Raw genomic sequence first — 18545 nt, 5'->3', positions numbered from 1 at the left:
GTGATCAGTGACCGAACTGAATGATCGTATTGAAAACCGCCACCGTTACGAAGGCCCTGAGCAGAGTAACAAAGGCGCACATCAAAAGCACGAGCTCTGGCATCAGACAGATCTGGGCACCAATCCTAGTTCTGTCTTTTACGACCTTGGACTTGATGGGCTCTCTGAGCCCATTTTGTTACCTGCAAATCAAAGACAATGACAGGGTTCTTGTGAGAATTAAAAGATATCCTGTATATAAAGAACTTAATACATTGCCTGGCCCACAGTAAGTGCTCAGTTCTTGCTATTACTTGGAATTTTAGATCATTCTGTTACTGCATGGAGAGTAGATTGATGAGTTAAGAGTGGAGATTCCAGTTAGAAGGCTACTGAAAGGTAGGTGAGAATCTTAAAGACTAAGTGTTTGAGTTCCAATAGTATTTCTAAGAAGTAAGATATTTATAAGGATAGGTGTTATGACTAACTTTCTAACATTGGGAGTCTATAGACAGAGCCAGAAGGAATGCAAAAACTTTCCAGTTCTACCATCAATTTTATAAATAAAGAAGAAATGTGGAGAAAATAAAAATTTTAAATGTCTTACTATCTTGAACATTTTATAAAACTTGCAATAAAATTGTTTAATATGATATAATGTGTATTTTTAAAGGATCATACTGTAGATAATAGAAAATAAATTGCATTCTGTACTCTAACATGTATTTTTGTATTTGAAATTATTTCTTTTTTGGATAATGTTAAGGGCTACTTTTATAAAATAAGAGACCTCAAAGACAGTTAACGGGGAATGCCAGTTATTTATCCTGGTATACAGAGAATGTAGAAAAAAACTGGCGCATATTATGTACCCAATAAATGCCTGTCAAAGTGATGTTAACTAAATAACTAGGGAAATATTCCTAGGTCTTTTTTCAGACTATTATGCCTAAAGATGAATGTATCAAATATTGGTCATTTTGTAAATTGAGAAAATGAGAAAACAGATTGTCTACGTATGATTACACACTTCTACACTTTAAAATCTATTTACCTTTACAGCACTTATAGCTGTATCAAGGGTTGAAATCTCATGGTCCTTGTGAGTGCCAAGCATCTTGTCAACAGCAGAAATTGGGCTTTTGCATGTGTAGCAATATGTGTCAATCTGAGATGTTTTCATTTCCTTTTGTTCCTTCTCCGTGACCAACTCTGATAGTAACTGGTCTTGTTCTGCCATCTCTATGTCCAGCTCTTTCTGTTCAGCAGACTTTCTTTGTTCTGCTTCAGTCACAAGTTCATTTTCACTGACATGTTCAAAGGATTCTTTCCCTTGAGATAACACATCTTCAGGGGTGGACTCTGAATACAGGTCTTCTGATAGAGTGTCTTGAGTAACCACTTCATAATTCAGGGATTCAGCAAATTCATACTCATCCTGAACAGGGCTACTGCGGACCCAGTCTTCACTCGGCTCAGGGGGAACCATTATTTGAGGTTCTTCTTGCAGTATTTCTTGCATGCAAGTTGCACCAGATGCAAATTCTTCCTCTGGGAAGGACACTTGCACTGGGACATTCAGACTGACCTCTGGGTTTGCATTTGCTGCTTCATTAGTCTGACTGCTTGTTTCATCTACTCTCTCCAGGACATGATGAGTGTCTTCAAATGGAACCGCATAGCTTATCCTCTGGGTAACCACTCTCACTTCCTCAGTGATGGGAGCTTTCCTTTGCATGGCTACATTGTCAAGGGTCTCCATGTGGCCTACTGATTCTCCTTCCCTGTAAGCTGCTTTCTGTTTCTCTTCCAGACTCTCCTCCCTGCCAATAGTTGCAAACTTGCCCCAAATTTCCCCTTCTGCAGTTATTGGTTGGTATGAATCATCCTTATCAATTGGCTTTTCTTCGAGACCTTGGCCTTGGTCCTTTTCAGTTACACATGTGTCATGGAGAATGTCATCTTTGAGTATGTACTTCTCAAAATATATTCCTGTTCCATCATCGGTGTCAGAATTTCTGCTTGGAAATGAAGCTTCAGAATTCACACTGTCACCTTCAGAAGCTGTCTCCCCTTCTTTCTTTTTCTCTCCAACTGCTTCTTCATATAGATCTTTGTATAAAAATGCAAGCGCAGGTGGCTCCTCCAGAAGTTCAGGATTGATAGCTTTTGCAGTGGTAGGAAATATCTGGGTTCGTGACAAAACTCCTTCCTCTTCATCAAATAAAGGCATCCCAGGTGACTTTGAGCCCACGTCTCTGTCTGTGCTCTTTGGAGCATCTCTGTCTGTTAATTTTTGGATAACCAAAGACTTTTGGGTCTCTGGGTCAGATAATTTGCTGTAGTCCTTTTCGAGTCCATAGAAACTTTCATCTAATTTCACCAAGTCATATTCATGTTCTAGGGCACCTTCCTCTGAATGTTCTGGGAAAGAGACAGTTTCTTCTGGAACTTCTTTTGATAGTCCTGCCTCTAATTTCCATGGAGCGCTCTGTTTTTCTGGGTCAGGGAAGATGTTATAATCAATCAATGTATATTTTTCAAAGTAATCCTCTTCATCAGGACTTGTGGGCTGATTAAAGGCTAAATCACCAGTTTCTGAGTCTGTGGGTATCTCCTCTTTGGTTGTATGAATTTCCTTTTGTTGGTCTTCTTTCAATGATATAACTTTTATATCAGAATCTTCTAACTTACTCTGTAGTGTTTTATGGCAAGCAACTTCCTCACTCTCATCACGGAGGAGTATAGGCTTAAATGAGATCTTCTCTTCCAAATATTCTAACTTATCTTGCATTTGTTCACTTTCTTCCTGATCAACTGAAGAAATAAATGCAGGAGCATGAATATTCAGTATTTCACAACCTTCAGAAATGATACTGAAGGCACTCTTTTGCTCTTCAGAAAGTCCAGCTGGCTTACTAGTCACTGTAAATTCTTCATCTCTTACGCTTGTGTCTTCAGGCTCCTTAGAAACCACCTCATCAGCACTGATTGTTGATGCATTAGTAATAAATTGAGCATAGTTACTGCTTGCTGAAGGGCATGGTTCATATACTTGGGAATCTTCTACAGCCTCCAAGTGGTGTTTTGAAACAAGAACAGGCTGTTCAAACATTTCAGACGTTTGATCTTTAGATGTTTGAGTAGTATGGACTGTAGGCCTATGTGGAGTCACTTCTGACCATGGTAGTTCTTGTTTCTTCTCTGGACTAACTTCTGGAGATGCTTCTGAAGTGAGTGTTTGAGGTTTCACAGATGACAACAGATATGAAGGTGTTTCTAAGCTCTTTGTTTCGCCAAAAGGACGATCTAAAATCCTTTCAGATTCTTTAGATGGAGAGCCTTGTTTACTTTCTTCTGTGGTACCAACTGAGCCAGCTTTTGGCAGCTCTGACACTATGACCTGTCCCTTTTCTTCACTGTGAGTCACCACATCCCTGCTTGACTTTTCCAGTACCAGGTTTCCTTCCTTAGGTAAAGAGGGCTCATTTATTTCATCATGATAAGGAAGATCCACGGGAAGGAAAGCCTTGGTTTCCTCCACCAAAACTTCACGTTCTTCTAATGGATGTGGTTGACTTCCTACTGCCTTTGTTTCCCTGATTTCAGAGTAAGCCTCCGAGATCGTGGTTTCTAATGTTTCAGCAGCTTCTGTAGTTTTAACTAATGAAAATGGTTGGGTTTCACCCAAAGTAAGATGGAAAGAGATATCTGACTCTTCAGGCGGATGCCCGGCTATACTTATGGAATATGGCTGAATTTCCTGCTCCCTCCCTTCTGAAAATGCATGTGACCGCTCTTCTTTTTCTTCTCCTTTCTCCTCCTCAATAATTTTGTATCTTTCTTTGTGGTCTTCATTTTGATAGACTTGCTGCAGCACAGTAGCAGCTTTTGGTTCTTCCAATTTAACAGGGCTAGGCCCATGTATAATTTTTGCCTTCTCTATTTCATTAATATCTCTATGTTCTAATGGGGCTGCTATCTCCTGTTTTTCTGCCAGCACCTTCTTTTCTGCCAAAGAATATGATCTCATTCCCAAGTTACCTTTCTCCTCAGCTGGGCTAACAGATCTGAGTTTTACTTCCTCTTCAGAAATTTTCAAGGAAACGGGTTTTGGCATCTCTTTCCCTAGTCTGTCTTCACCGAGATCAATTAAACTGCCTTTAGGTTCTTCGCCTGGCAAAATTATTGACTCCAGCTTCTCTGATTCCTCTGTGATATCTTTACTTGCAAAGCTAGATGAACCTGATTCTGGCTGTTGTGGCACCTTATCTGTTGCATCAACTAAAAAGAGTGTTTTTTCTTTTTGATCACTTCTTGGCTCTTCTTTAAGAATAGAAATATTCCATTTAGATCGAGGGGAGATTTCTGGCTTCTGGAGTCTTTTACTGTCAGTGACATGAAGAGGAACAGCATTTTTGGCTTCTTCCATAATGGATTTTTCACCCATGGGAGAATCAGATTGAATTCTAAGATGTCCCTCGCCATCAGCAGAAGTAACTACTGAGGTCAGGTCCATTTCTCCTGAATAGTCTAGGACTTCTTTCTTCCCATAATCATCACTAGATGCCTCAAAATTGGATTTTGGCTGTGGCGAAACTTCTACATCTGATAACAATGCAGGTTTTTCTTTAAAATCTTGATGCTCACCAGATTTAACTAAAGAACCTGCGGATTCTGAAGCAGTTTCACGTTTGGCCTCTAGGAATAGATGACTCACTGGCTTCTCAGTTCCATGAACGTCAGCTGGAGCAGGACCTTCAGAATCTATCACAGTCACTGTTTTTTCTTCAGATGGGCTGGGCTGAGCTTCTAAATCTTCTTTTTCAGCAACTTCGTTATCTAGAGTGCTCGATCTAAAAAAGAAACTGGACACCCATGATGTGAAAGATGAAATTCCTTTCTTTCCCTTTTCCTCAGAGATGCTTGGCTCCACTGCCTTCTGCTGCTTGGGCGGCTTTTGTATCACCTCAGGTGACTCTAGGGGTTGAGGTTCTTCATTTTCTTGGGTTGAGGAGAGTGGTTTTATTTGTGTGGGTGCTTTCACTTCGGATGGTGGTTTCCCTCTCTCATTAGCATCATCTGCAACCTTTGGCTGAACCACGTTGGATTCTTCTAATGGCTTCTCTCCAGGCAAAGGGGATATACGGCCATGTGCTTCTTTTTCAACGCCCAGTGCAGGTTCTGCCTCTTCAGCCAAGGCACGGGCAGCTTTGACAAGAGAGGGAGGAGTTTCTGATTTGACTTGTTCCACTGATGGGCCAGACACTGGTTTCTGGAGGCCTCCTTCATAAGGTGTTTTGATTTCTTCCTGGCTGCCTTCTTTGCAAGGCCTGGAAATTTCTGTGTTTGCTTTCTCCACTACCAAACTTTCACCCCCAACAAAAGAAAGGGTCTGCTTCCCTTCTGCCTCACTTCTCTCCACATTTCCAGCTGGAACTAAAGATTTTGGTTTGGGGGCCAGCTTTATGTCTTCAGAAGAGTAAGTTTCAGTTGCTAAGGTCTCTACATTATCACGGGAGGTATCGAGAGTAGACACTGGTTCTTGGAATGCTATGTGAGGTTCTTCTGCAGAAGGTGGCAGAATTTGCTTTCTGATTTCAGGCATGTGATCTTTCTCTGGCAGAGCAGGTTTGAGCTGCCCTGTCATCAGATCATTGGTACCAGAATGATCCAGCTGCACAGATTCCATGGCTCTTTCTTCATGATGACTTACCAAGTCTCCTTCTGGCTCTTTCAGCATCCAGTTTTCATCCTTTGGAGAAATAAGGGCCTCTTTCATGTGTGTTTCTCTAACATTTGTAGGTTCAGTTGTCATAAATAATTTTGATTCTTCCAAAGGCAAATTTTCTTTCATAAACAAAACTTGTTTAATACCCAGGTCTTGTTTATCTGCAAAAGACCTGCTTATTTCAGGTAATGTAGCAGCTTGATCTGAAACAAATGCTTCTTCAGGCTTCTGTTGCACGAAGAGGTCAGAAGAAGTGATATTTGATGGCTCTGTTATACTCTGCAGTACATGAAATGAATTTGGTTGGTCAGTTTCATTTGGCTTAGTTACAGTATCTTCTGTCTCTTGCGCCTTCAAATTTCCTGCTGGCTGTAATGGGCTTATTTCTTGTTTTTCTTCTTTTTTAAAGTCAGCTGAACGGTTTAGCTCTTCTGATAATCCTTTTGAGGATAAAGTGTGTGACTGAAATTCTTCTAGGCTGTCTCCTTCAAGTTGAGAGGTAAATGCTTCCCTTGATCCTAAGCTAACTACCTTAGCAGAGAGAGATTTCATTTCTTGAATCTGAGGTTCCTCCCTAAGGTATGAAGACACCTCCGAAATTTTGGGAACTGTAGTTGACACATGGAGTTCCCTGTTTTCCTCTTTTCCTTCTCCTCTGCTCCTGAGCTCGGGTAGGCCCTTTTCTAAGGCAGAATTCTCTGTTTCAGGTAGGGGAGATTTTATATGTTCTGTCTGTATGGATCCACTTTGCCTATTTACATCACCAGCGAATTCTGAGCCAGCATTTCCAGTATCAGGGAATTCTGATACTGGATGTGTCTTGTCTCTCTTCTCAGGTTCCAAAGACAGCTGTGCCAGAGCAAGACCTGCTTTTTCTGACCGGAAATCTCCCTGAATTACAGAGGGTGTCTCTACTGCCTGTTCCCTCTTATCACCACTGAAGGTTAAGAATGTTGAAGCTAAGTCTTCTGATGTTAAATGTTTCAACTCAGGAACAGAACTTGCTGTCACCTCATCTTTGCCTTTTGGGACTATATATTTGGGTGCAGGTGACATGTTCTGTGAGGAAGGAAGTTCAGTTTCTGTTTTCTTTATCTCACCACCTAGGCTGAGCGAAGGCACATGTTCAGGTCCTGACATCTCTGAGGCAGACACAGAAATTTTTTTCTGTGATAAATCCAAATATTCAGAGTCGAGAACTGTGGGAAATGAAAGATCTTGTTTGTCTTCCACCCTTGCTTCCTTTGATACATCTGAATGCTGAGAAGACAAAGTCTTGGTTATTGCCAACCCAGGTTTAATGTCTTCAGTCTCTACCTTTGACAAAACAGAATGCTCTGATATAGAGGATATGCTTGCAGGTAAATCAAATTTAATTTCTTTCTCGACTTCTGACCAAGCTGGATATTGTGATGCAGCAGTTTCAGTGGGAGACGGACTAGCTTTGATTGCTACCTTGTCTTCTTTAAAAAGTGAATGCTCATCTACAGGTGGTAAACCACTTCCTAATTCACTCTTTTCTCCTTTTGTTAAGACTTGATGTTCTATAGGGGTGGTAAGAGGTAAATTTTTTGGGATTTCTTCTTTTGCTAATTTGGTTAAGTTTGAATCATGCTTTGTCTCAGATGTTGCGGTTATTGAAGAACTGGGTTCGATTTCTTTCTTTATTTCTTCTGACAAAGCTGAAAATTCAAATTCTGGTACAGGTGGTCCATGCTCAACTTCCTGTTCCACTCCTGGTGAAGCTGAACGCAGCACTCTAGGTGTACCAGTTACTTTAGAATCAAGTTTCACTTCTGTTTTTACCACTGATGAAATCTCAGGTCTAGATAAAGATGTTTCCTTTAGAGGTGAATATGGCTTCGTTACTTCAGGCTCCTTCTCTGACAACCTTCTCTGTTCTAGTTCAGATGTCAGAGTTGGAGCTAAATTGGGTTTGACATCCTTCTTTGGCTCATCTGCCAAGTCAGGCAGAACTGAATCTTTCATCCCAGAGTCTGGGACATTTGGAGGCTGAGGCTCCATTTCTTGATCCTGCAATACATGTGCTATAGCTTCTTGAGAATCAGGCACAATTTCTTCCTTACTTTCAACTTTTAACAAAGCCATCTGTTCATCTGCAGATTTTGGAGTGAGGGATGTTTGGGGTTCTTGTTCTTTCTTAATTGCATGTACTGAATCAGGTGAAACTGAACACTGAGATGCTGGCAAAACAGGTTTGGTTTCTTCCTTTACTGTGGGTACTTCCTTTACTGCAGGTGCTGCAGCTAGCGATGAACTAGACTTGGTTTCTCCCCTCTCTGAATCACTGGTTAAACTTGGTGGAATCGAGTCTTCAGGCTCAGGTTCTAAATACGTTTGTGTTCTCTGCTTCTGTGCCAGAATGAGATATTCAGATACAGATGCTGATGTTGTTTGAGCATCGGGCTTAATTTCTGCTTTCTCTGCTTCATTTGTTGAAGGGAGCTGACTCAAGTCTTCAGGTGCAGACACCGAAGGTTCAGCTCTTTGCTTCTGTAATGAACTTAGATGCTCAGGAACAGGTGTAGTCGTCGTTGGCGCAATTTCTTCCTCATCTGCTTCTGAGAAGCGGGGATATCCTGATGCAGCCATTGCAGTTAACAGTGAATCAGGCTCAATTTCCTTTTTGTTCATTTCTGGGATCCTATATGGTGGGATGGAAGCCTGTGACGCTGAGTCTGGAGAAAAAAGTTCCGTTTCCTCCGTGTCTTCATCGGACAAAATAGTGTGTTCAGACGGTGATGTTAAACATATTGGAGAATCACACTCAAATTCTCTCTTCCCTGTTGTTGCATAGGGTGGAAATGAGAATTCTGACACAAAAGCCGAGTCTGGAGAAAAAGGTCCGATGTCTTCTTGCTCTTCTTCTGAGAAAATCATGGGGGAGGAGGAACCTTTTAGATTTAAAGGGGATGTGTGGACAATTTCTTCCTCCTGTGATTCGGGTGTTGCATATGGTGGTTCTGAAAGTTCAGAAGCAGAGGTGGAGGAGGGTGTGTACCGCTCCATTTCTACCGTCTCTTCTTCCGAGAGGACCACGTGATCAGGTGGGGCAACTGAAAGTCGTGGGACCTGGCATTCAGGAGTCCCCTCAGTTGTGGATGGTGGGAGGAAGCCTTCAGGTAACGAGGCCACCTCTGGGGTATAGAATCCAGCGTCTTCCTTCTCTTCTTCTAACACAGTCTTGTGCTCAGAAACACCTTCTGATTTCAAAAGGGAGACATCATCAATTATGTTCTTTGGGGATTCCTGTCTTACATTTGGTGGGACTGCATTTTGGAAGGTCAGTGCTGAATCTCGTGTGACACCCTCATTTCCTAGGTTCTCTTCTTCTGACAGGATGGCATGTTCAGATGTCACGGCTGAAAGCAGTGGGGCCTGGCCTTCAGAAGTCCCCTCAGTTGTGTGTGGTGAGACAGAACGTTCAGAAAGAGAGGCCACCTCTGGGGAACACAGCCCAGGGTCTTCATTCTCTTCTTCTGACAGAATCAGGGGCTCAGAAACACCCTGTGACTTTAATGGGGACTTAAGGTCTACTGTTTTCTTTGGTGACTCTTCTGTTGCCTGAGAGGGAACTAAATATTCAGAAGCAGATGTGGAATCCGGCGTGTAATGCCCACTTTCTGAGGCCTCTTCTCCAGACAGGATCATGGGTTCTGGTGTAACTGCTGAAAACAGTGGGGACTGGCATTCAAGAGTTTTCTCAGTTGTGGAGGGTGAGACAAATATAGAAGCTGAAGTTGGGGAAGAAGGCTCAAATTTATCGTCCTCTTCTTCTGACAAAACTGCATGTTCAGATACAGCTTTCACATGAGGTAAAGAAACTGGCTCAGCTTCTTGCTTCTCTAGTTCATAGTTCCAATCCTGTGGGGCTGAATACTCTGACACAAAAGCAGAATCAGTAGAAACAGACTCATTTTCCTCTCTTTCTTCCTCAGACAAGGTGACATGTTCAGGTGTTGAAGTTGTCAGTAATGGCAGAGGGGTCTCCTCTTTTTCCTCCACTTCAGGGGCCAAGCGTGGTGGGAAGGGCTCCTCAGAAACTGATGGACTTTCTGGGTAATCAAGTTCTATGATCTCTTCTTCCACTAAGTTAGAATCTTCAGGTTCAGGGGTAGCAGCCATTGGTAGAGGCATTTCTATTTCTTCCTTCTCTGGTTCCTCTAACACTAGAGGTTCAAAAAGAGAAATGGATGGCTCGGGCACAGTTTCTCCCTTCCCTCCTTTGATGATGAGATGAGGAGGGGTCAGTTGGTCAGTGACTGGTTCTACCCTTTCCCGAGAAGTCAGATCCAGCTTGTCTCTCTCAGGGCTGAAATCTTCCTGGATAGAGGCTGTCAGACCTGGTGCACCTGATTCCAGAGAACCCTTCTCAGCCTCTAGTGAAATGGAATGGTCAACCGAAGACATGTCTTCCGTCTTCACTTCATCCAGTACAGGCGGTGAGGCTGAAGAGTCAGGCTCTGCAATTACTATTTCTTGTGAATCAGCCTCAGATTCTTCCTTTGCAGTTTCCAGGAACGTGGCTACAGATGTATCGGGTGTGAGAAAGGAAGGCTTCATTTCACGGGGCTTTGCTTCATCAACCAGCAGTCGTGGCACTACCCGAGGAGGGCTGAGCTGTGATTCCCGTTCTGCTATGGCATGACTTGTATGAGAGGAAGCTGTGTGCTGGGCGGCAGATGCAGCCCTTAAGGGAAAATCATCGTAAGTTTTCTTCTGATCTTCATGACTGAATAAGGAGGTCAGGGACTTTGATCCTTTGGAGAACGCATCTCTCCAGGGTGGAGCAAGCTCTTTTACTTTAACATCTTCTATGCTTTGGGCTACTGACTTGCCTGTTTTGGAAACTACTTTAAGATCACAATTGCCTGACTCTGGCTCTAGACTAATGGATGCTTCTTTCCCCTTCCTATAATGGATTTCTTTAATGACATAACCCTTTGGCAATGTTCCATAAAATTGCAGCGGAATTAATTCTTCTTTAACAGAATTGAACATCTTGATTTTATACTGTACTGTTCCTATGTAGACTGGCCTTAACACTAGGGGCTTGTATTCTTTGTATATTGCCCCCGTAATGGGAGGTGTACTTGAGGTGCTCTTCTTTTTTCTCATCTTATCATAAGCGCCAGTAGATGACTTGTCTTTCTGGGTGGTTAGTTCCTGACTTTCTGAAATTAAAGGAGTACTTGTTTTGTTTGCAGGAACATCTTGGGATTCGAAAGAATTTCTCTTTTTGTTGCCTTTCCGACGCAGAGATGGTGAGCCATGCTTTGACTTAGGCTTTCTTTTCCGAACTTTTTTAACTTCATCCAAGATAAAGGAAACATTTCCTGGAGGAGAATTCAGAGTCGACCCTTCCAGACTACACACACCAGACGTCTGACTTTCTTCTGAGGCCCAAGGAGTGGAAGGCCTACTTGAACTGGTCTCCCAGGTGATACCACTATCTTCCTGTTGAACTGTTACCATGGAAAAGGAGGGGTCAGATATGATACATTTCTTCTCGGTCTTGCCCTCTTCATCCTGGTCTGATAACCTGCAGTAAATGATAATATTATTGACAATTTACATATAGTAATAATAATAACATCTTAATTACATATTAAATAATAAGTAAAGATCCCATTTTTACTAGGTAAAGGATTAATGTGAAGTTAAAATATACAGATAAATGATGCCATCCATACCGAAAACCGGGACACACACAAAATAAAGTCTAAGAATTGAAGTCAGGATACCAAATACAATAACACATCCCAAACTGGAATGAAATCAATATTCTGCAAAGGTAAAAAAAAAAAAAAAAAAGCTAACGCTAAATTCACCACCTTTGGGACTTACCCCAGTGGTCCTCCAGTGGTTAAGACTCCATGCTCCCAATGCAGGGGGCCTGGAGTTTGATCCCTGGTCAGAGACCCAGATCCCACATGCTCCAACTAGGGATCTGAATGCCACAACTAAGACCCTGTGCAGCCAAATAAACAAACATTTAAAAATAAAAAAATAAAAATAAATTCACCACCTTCGCCTATCACCCTATCAGAGAGTGAGCCTCTTGTGACTCCTCCAGCCCTTCAGACTTGCTATTATCTATATGACAACAGTCACCAGGACCTTCATAATGGCTCTTCAATCTGTGGCTCCGTGTTACTGTTATCACTACTGTGACCCAGCTTTTTATCACATCACTCTGCCATGGACTATTTCATTAGCTTCCTAACTGGTCAGCTGATATCACATTTACCTCCCACCCTCCTCACACCCTCAATTCATTCTGCCTATCTTTTCAGACCAATTTTACTAAAAATGGTCATCATTCCACTTCCTGCTCAAAAATGTCAGTAAATGCCTCATACCTGTAGAAAAATTAATTCAAGATACTTAACTCTCTGATCCTTACCTGCCCTTCTTTCCAAGTATCCACTTCCACCCTACGCCTACCTGATACATTTCTGTTTCAATTAGATAACTCACTGTCTAGTATATCATAGGAACTGTGAGTCAGGGCCATGAGGAAAAATAGTGAATACAGATACATCACAAAAAAACAGCAGCCTACTGTGTTGTACCTGATTGATCTGTAAACCAGGGGTCACAATAGAATCTACCTTATGGGATTGCTGTGAGGATTTAATTCAGTAACACACACAAAATGTGCCTTGCATGTAGTTCAGTTCAGTTGCTCCGTCATGTCCAACTCCTTGTGACCCCATGGACCGCAGCACGCCAGGCTTCCCTGCCCATCAACAACTCCCGGAGCTTACTCAAATCATGTCCATTGAGTCAGTGATGCCACCCAACCATCTCATCCTCTGTCATCCCCTTCTCCTCCTGCCCTCAATCTTTCCCAGCATCAGGGTCTTTTCCAATAAGTCAGTTCTTCACATCGGGTGGCCAAAGTATCATGTCTTCCATACAATCCTTGGGTCAAAGGAGCCTGCTAAGTTGCTTCAGTCACATCCGACTCTGCGACCCTATGGACTGCAGCACACCAGGCTCCTCTGTCCCAGGATATCCCAGGTAAGAATACTGGAGTGGATTGCCTTTTCTTTCTCCATCATAGGAGCCTAGGCATGGTCATACTCAATTGGTTTGGAGAGATGGTATTCTTGGACTAACCCTCAAGAGGTAGCTGGCTTTGGGTCTCCCTTTGAAATGCCATTGGGCCTGTCTCGGACTTCACAGCACTCTTTTCTGGAATTTTCTTACACCACCCCACCTCCCCACGCTCATGCCATTCCTCCATCTATAATTCTTCCCCACCAAAAACTAGCTTTCCTGCATATTTAAATTCTATCTACTCTTCAAGGCTTAGTTTTAAAATCTCCAGTGTTACCAACCCTGACCAATTCAGCAGCCTGACCAGTTCAGCAGTTATATATCCTTTAAGTTAAAGATTGATATAAATAGAAAACTACTGACTGGCTTAAACACAATTTTTCTACAACAAAAAAATCTATGCTCAAAAACCACTAAGCGTAAGTATTAAATTAAACCACTTCAAAAAAACATACATGATTAAATTCAGGTTTCTTACCAATAATTCTAGGAATCAGCAAACTAAGATAGACTGGAATGGATGAATTTAACACAGATGACCATTATATCTACTACTGTGGGCAGGAATCCCTTAGAAGAAATGGAGTAGCCATCATAGTCAACAAAAGAGTCCGAAATGCAGTACTTGGATGCAATCTCAAAAGTGACAGAATGATCTCTGTTAGTTTCCAAGGCAAACCATTCAATATCACGGTAATCCAAGTCTATACCCTGGAACAGTAAAGAGGCTGAAGTTGAACAGTTCTTTGAAGACCTACAAGACTTCCTAGAACTAACACCCCCAAAAGATGTCCTTTTCATTATAGGGGACTGGAATGCAAAAGTAGGAAGTCAAGAAAACACCTGGAGTAACAGGAAAATTTGGCCTTGGAGTACAGAATGAAGCAGGGCAGAGGCTAATAGAGTTCTGCCAAGAGAACACATTGGTCAATGCAAACACCCTCTTCCAACAACACAAGAGAAGACTCTACACATGACATTACCAGATGGTCAACACCGAAATCAGATTGGTTATATTCTTTGCAGCCAAAGATGGAGAAGCTCTATACAGTCAGCAAAAATAAGACTGGGAGCTGACTATGGCTCAGATCACGAACTCCTTATTGCCAAATTAAGATTGAAATTAAAGAAAGTGGAGAAAACCACTAGACCATTCAAGTATGACCTAAATCAAAACTCTTATGACTATACAGTGGAAGTGAGAAATAGATTTAAGGGACTAGATCCCATAGACAGAGTGCCTGACGAACTATGGACAGAGGTTCGTGACATTGTACAGGAGACAGGAATCAAGACCATCCCCAAGAAAAAGAAATGCAAAAAAGCAAAATGGCTGTCTGAGGAGGGCTTACAAATAGCTGTGAAAAGAAGGGAAGTGAAAAGCAAAGGAGAAAAGGAAAGATATACCCATTTGAATGCAGAGTTCCAAAGAATAGCAAGGAGAGATAAGAAAGCCTTCCTCAGCAGTCAATGCAAAGAAATCGAGGCAAACAATAGAATGGGAAAGACTAGAGATCTCTTCAAGAAAATTAGAGATATCAAGGGAACATTTCATGCAAAGATGGGCTCAAGAAAGGACAGAAATGGCAGGGACCTAACAGAAGCAGAAGATATTAGGAAGAGGTGGCAAGAATACACAGAAGAACTATACAAAAAAGATCTTCACGACCCAGATAATGACGATGGTGTGATCACTCACCTAGAACCAGACAATAAACTGTGGAAAATTCTGAAAGAAATGGGCATACCAGACCACCTGACCTGCCTCTTGAGAAACCTGTATGCAGGTCAGGAAGCAAAAGTTAGAACTGGACATGGAAGAACAGACTGGTTCCAAATAGGAAAAGGAGTACGTCAAGGCTGTATATTGTCACCCTGCTTATTTAACTTCTATGCAGAGTACATCATGAGAAACACTGGGCTGGATGAAGCACAAGCTGGAATCAAGATTGCCAGGAGAAATATCAATAACCTCAGATATGCAGATGACACCACCCTTATGGCAGAAAGTGAAGAACTAGAGCCTTTTGATGAAAGTGAAAGAGGAGAGTGAAAAAGTTGGCTTAAAACTCAACATTCAGAAAACTTAAGATCATGGCATTCGGTCCCATCACTTCAGGGCAAATAGATGGGGAACCAGTGGAAACAGCAGCAGACATTATTTTGGGGGGCTCTAAAATCACTGCAGATGGTGACTACAGCCATGAAATTAAAAGACGCTTACTCCTTGGAAGGAAAGTTATGACCAACCTAGACAGCATAATAAAAAGCAGAGACCTTACTTTGCCAACAAAGGTCTGTCTAGTCAAGGCTATGGTTTTTCCAGTAGTCATGTACGGATGTGAGAGTTGAACTATAATGAAAGCTGAGTGCCAAAGAATTGATGCTTTTGAACTGTGGTGTTGGAGACGACTCTTGAGAGTCCCTTGGACTGCAAGGAAATCCAGCCAGTCCATCCTAAAGGAGATCACTCCTGAGTGTTCATTGGAAGGACTGATGTTGAAGCTGAAACTCCAACAGTTTTGAGTTTTGGCCACCTGATGCGAAGAGCTGACTCATTGGAAAAGACCCTGATGCTGGGAAAGATTGAGAGCAGGAGGAGAAGGGGACGACAGAGGATGAGATGGTTGGATGGCATCACTGACTCAATGGACATGAGTGTGAGTAAGCTCCGGGAATTGGTGATGGACAGGGAGGCCTGGCGTGCTGTAGTCCATGGGACTGCAAAGAGCCCGACAGGACTGAGCAACTGAACTGAACTGAACTGAGTGCAGCACTTTAACAGCCTCATCTTTTAGGATTTGAAATCCTAACTGGAGGTGATGGGATTCCTGCTGAACTATTTCAAATTCTAAAAGATGAGACTGTTAAAGAGCTGCACTTGATATGCCAGCAAATCTGGAAAATACAGCAGTGGCCACAGGACTGGAAAAGATCAGGTTTCATTCCAAACTCAAAGAAGGGCAAGGCCAAAGAATGCTCAAACTACTGCATAATTACACTCATTTCACCTGCTAGCAAAGTAATAAAATTTTATTTTATTGAGTCTAAGTGCTAGAAATACATAAAAACACAGGAAATTCAGAGTCTAACAGGGAGACAGAACTAAACATTTTAATAGAGTGCTGTTAGTTCACCTACAGAAGATAGGCAAGATACAGCAAGACCATAAGGAAGGCAAGACCACAGAGGAAAGATACTTATATTGGAATTTTAAGAAGACATAGGAGTTTGCCAAACGGATGAGGAGTGGTGGTCATACAAGGATGGGAAGGTGAGTCCAGGAAAATGTCACAGAATATTAAAAAGCATACTTACAAATAAAGCAGTTTGGCTCACCAAGAAACCCAAAGTTTTCGGGGATGTCTGGATTACTGGACAGGAACAAAGGAACAGAAGGATAATAGAGCCAATAGGATCAGAGAATAACTATATTCGTATGTGTAAAGTCATAGTTAAGTATTCAAATTACACTCAGCATGAAGAAACTATTCTCTTAACAGGAGATCAATGGTTCCCATAGAGTTCAGAAGGGTTTGTTACTCAAGAACACAAGTGCTCTCATCTGTGCAAAGATAATATATACAATGTTCTATAATTAACAGTATTGGCTATGAACATGATCTTATTCATTCTCCTCTGATTCTCACAAATCAACCTTCTGATTATTACTCAGCTTCCCATGCAGATTTATCTATGAGAGTGAGAAGAAATATATCTTAATGACCTGGGGAGCTCACGTCCTTCCTTCTTTCAGAGTTGTGCAAAGAGAAGGTTCAACAGATCTGAGTTAGATCCAGGCCAAGAACAGACTGATACCCGAGCTGAGTGCCAAAGACTCCTTCCTTTTGAGGATAAACTTTATCTGATTTCCTTCTGTTCTTATTTGTTAACAGAGATTTTTCATAATGAATGAATGTTATATTATACAACTTTAATACAACTATAAAAATGACCATATTTATTACTGTTAATGTAGTGAATTACAATGATTGATTTCCAGATATTAAAGCAACCCTGAACTCCTGAAATTACTTCAACATGGTTGTGATGTATCATATTTTTCATATTAAAAAGCTGAATTTTGCCAAGAATTTTGCTCCTGTGTTCATGAATAATTGGCCTGTAATCTCCTTCCTTACAATGTGCTTGTCAGGTTTTTTTAATCAAGATTGTGCTGCCTCTTATAATAATCAGAACAGGCTAAACATTTGCTATGTTAGGACCACACATGTCCCCAGATCCAGTTCTTTCCCTGAGTCTGGTTTTACAAAGGCTGAGGATAACCGCCGTCCCCCACCCCACCCCCAAAAAATATTGTGCTGCCTCAAAGAACAAATTGGGAAGTGTTCTCTCACTATTCTCTGGAAGAGTTCATGGAAGATTATATTATTTCTCCCTTGAGTGTTTGGCAGACTTTACTGATAAAGTCATCTGAATCTGTAGTCTTTGCTACGGTAAGGTTTTAATTAGCAATTTATTTAATAGTTATGTGACTACATGGAATTTCTTTTGGGTCAGTTTTGATATGCTGCATTTTTCTGAGAATTGACATATTTAACCTAAATTCTAAAAACCACTGGATTAAATTTGTTCACAGTATCCTCTCAGGCTCTTTTAAGTTTTTGTAAGATCTAAAATTGTGTCCATTTTTTCAATTCTGATTTGTGTCTCCTCTTTGTTCCCTGTATCTGTAACTTTGGTCTGTGTCTTGTTTGTTCATGTGTTTTTAGATTCCACATATAAGTGAAACCATACAGTACCTGTCTTTCTCCGTCTGACTTATTTCATCTAGCATAATACCCTTTAGGTCAATCCATGGTGTTGCAAATGGCAAGATTTCATTCTTTTTATGGCTGGGTAATATTCCATTATGTATACCACATAATCCACATCTTTATTTGTTCATCCATTAATGGGCACATAGGTTGCTTTCATATCTCAGCTATTGTAAATAAAGCTGTAATGAACATAGGGGTACAGATATCTTTTTGAACTGGTGTTACTTTTTTTTTTTTTCAGATAAATACTGCTGGATTTGTGGAGTAGAACTGCTCGATTGTATGATAACTCTATTTTTAATTTTTTGAGGAACCTCCACACTGTTTTCCTTAGTGACTGCACCAATTTACATTCCCACCAACAGTGCACAGGGGTTCTCTTTCCTCCACAACCTCACCAGCACTTGTTTATAGTCTTTTTGATACTAGCCATTCTGATAGGTGTGAAGTGACACCGCACTGTGTTTTTGATTTGCATTTCCCTGATGATGTGTAATGGTGAACGTCTTTCATGAGCCTACTGACCATCTGAATGTCTTCTTTGGAAAAATGCCTATTCAGATTCTCTGCCCATATTTTCTTTTGTCCACGCTATGCAACATGCAGGATCTTAGTTCTCTAAGCAGGAACTGAACCCATGTCTTCCACAGTGGAAGCAGAGAGTCTTAACCACTGGACTGCCAGGTTAGTCCCCTCTGCCTATTTTTTAAGCTAGTTGTATAGTCTGTTTGTTTTTTTGATGTTGAGTTGTATGCATTCTTTATATATTTTGGAAATTAACCTCTTATCAAATATATCATTAACAAATATCCTCTCTCATTCACTAGGTGGTCTTTTCATTTTATTGACAGTTCCCTTGTGATTTTTAGTTTGATGTATTTTTGCTTTTGTTTATTTTTGTTTTTGCATTTGCTTATTTTTGTGTTTCCTTTGCCTGAGGAGACACACCAAAAAGTATTTTCAAAGAG

At 41.3% G+C, this 18545-nt stretch overlaps 1 protein-coding gene and 1 non-coding gene across 2 annotated transcripts in view; one reads left to right on the top strand and one right to left on the bottom strand.

Moving 5' to 3' along the window:
• CMYA5 (cardiomyopathy associated 5) overlaps window positions 1–18545 on the bottom strand; it is a 98084-nt gene that overhangs the window by 42682 nt on the left and 36857 nt on the right. Inside the window, 1 exon segment of the mRNA NM_001281903.1 lies at window positions 1034–11273. Within this exon segment, the coding sequence (NP_001268832.1) occupies window positions 1034–11273 (10240 nt within the window).
• On the top strand, window positions 16957–17084 carry LOC112448606 (small nucleolar RNA SNORA72). The gene has a single exon (XR_003036989.1). It is a non-coding gene; the product is annotated as a small nucleolar RNA SNORA72 (small nucleolar RNA).

The sequence above is a fragment of the Bos taurus genome, chromosome 10 (assembly GCF_002263795.3).
Source record: "Bos taurus isolate L1 Dominette 01449 registration number 42190680 breed Hereford chromosome 10, ARS-UCD2.0, whole genome shotgun sequence".
NCBI lineage: Eukaryota > Metazoa > Chordata > Mammalia > Artiodactyla > Bovidae > Bos > Bos taurus.
The sequence above is the reverse complement of the archived record's forward strand: the minus strand, read 5'-3'. Positions and strand labels throughout refer to the sequence as shown.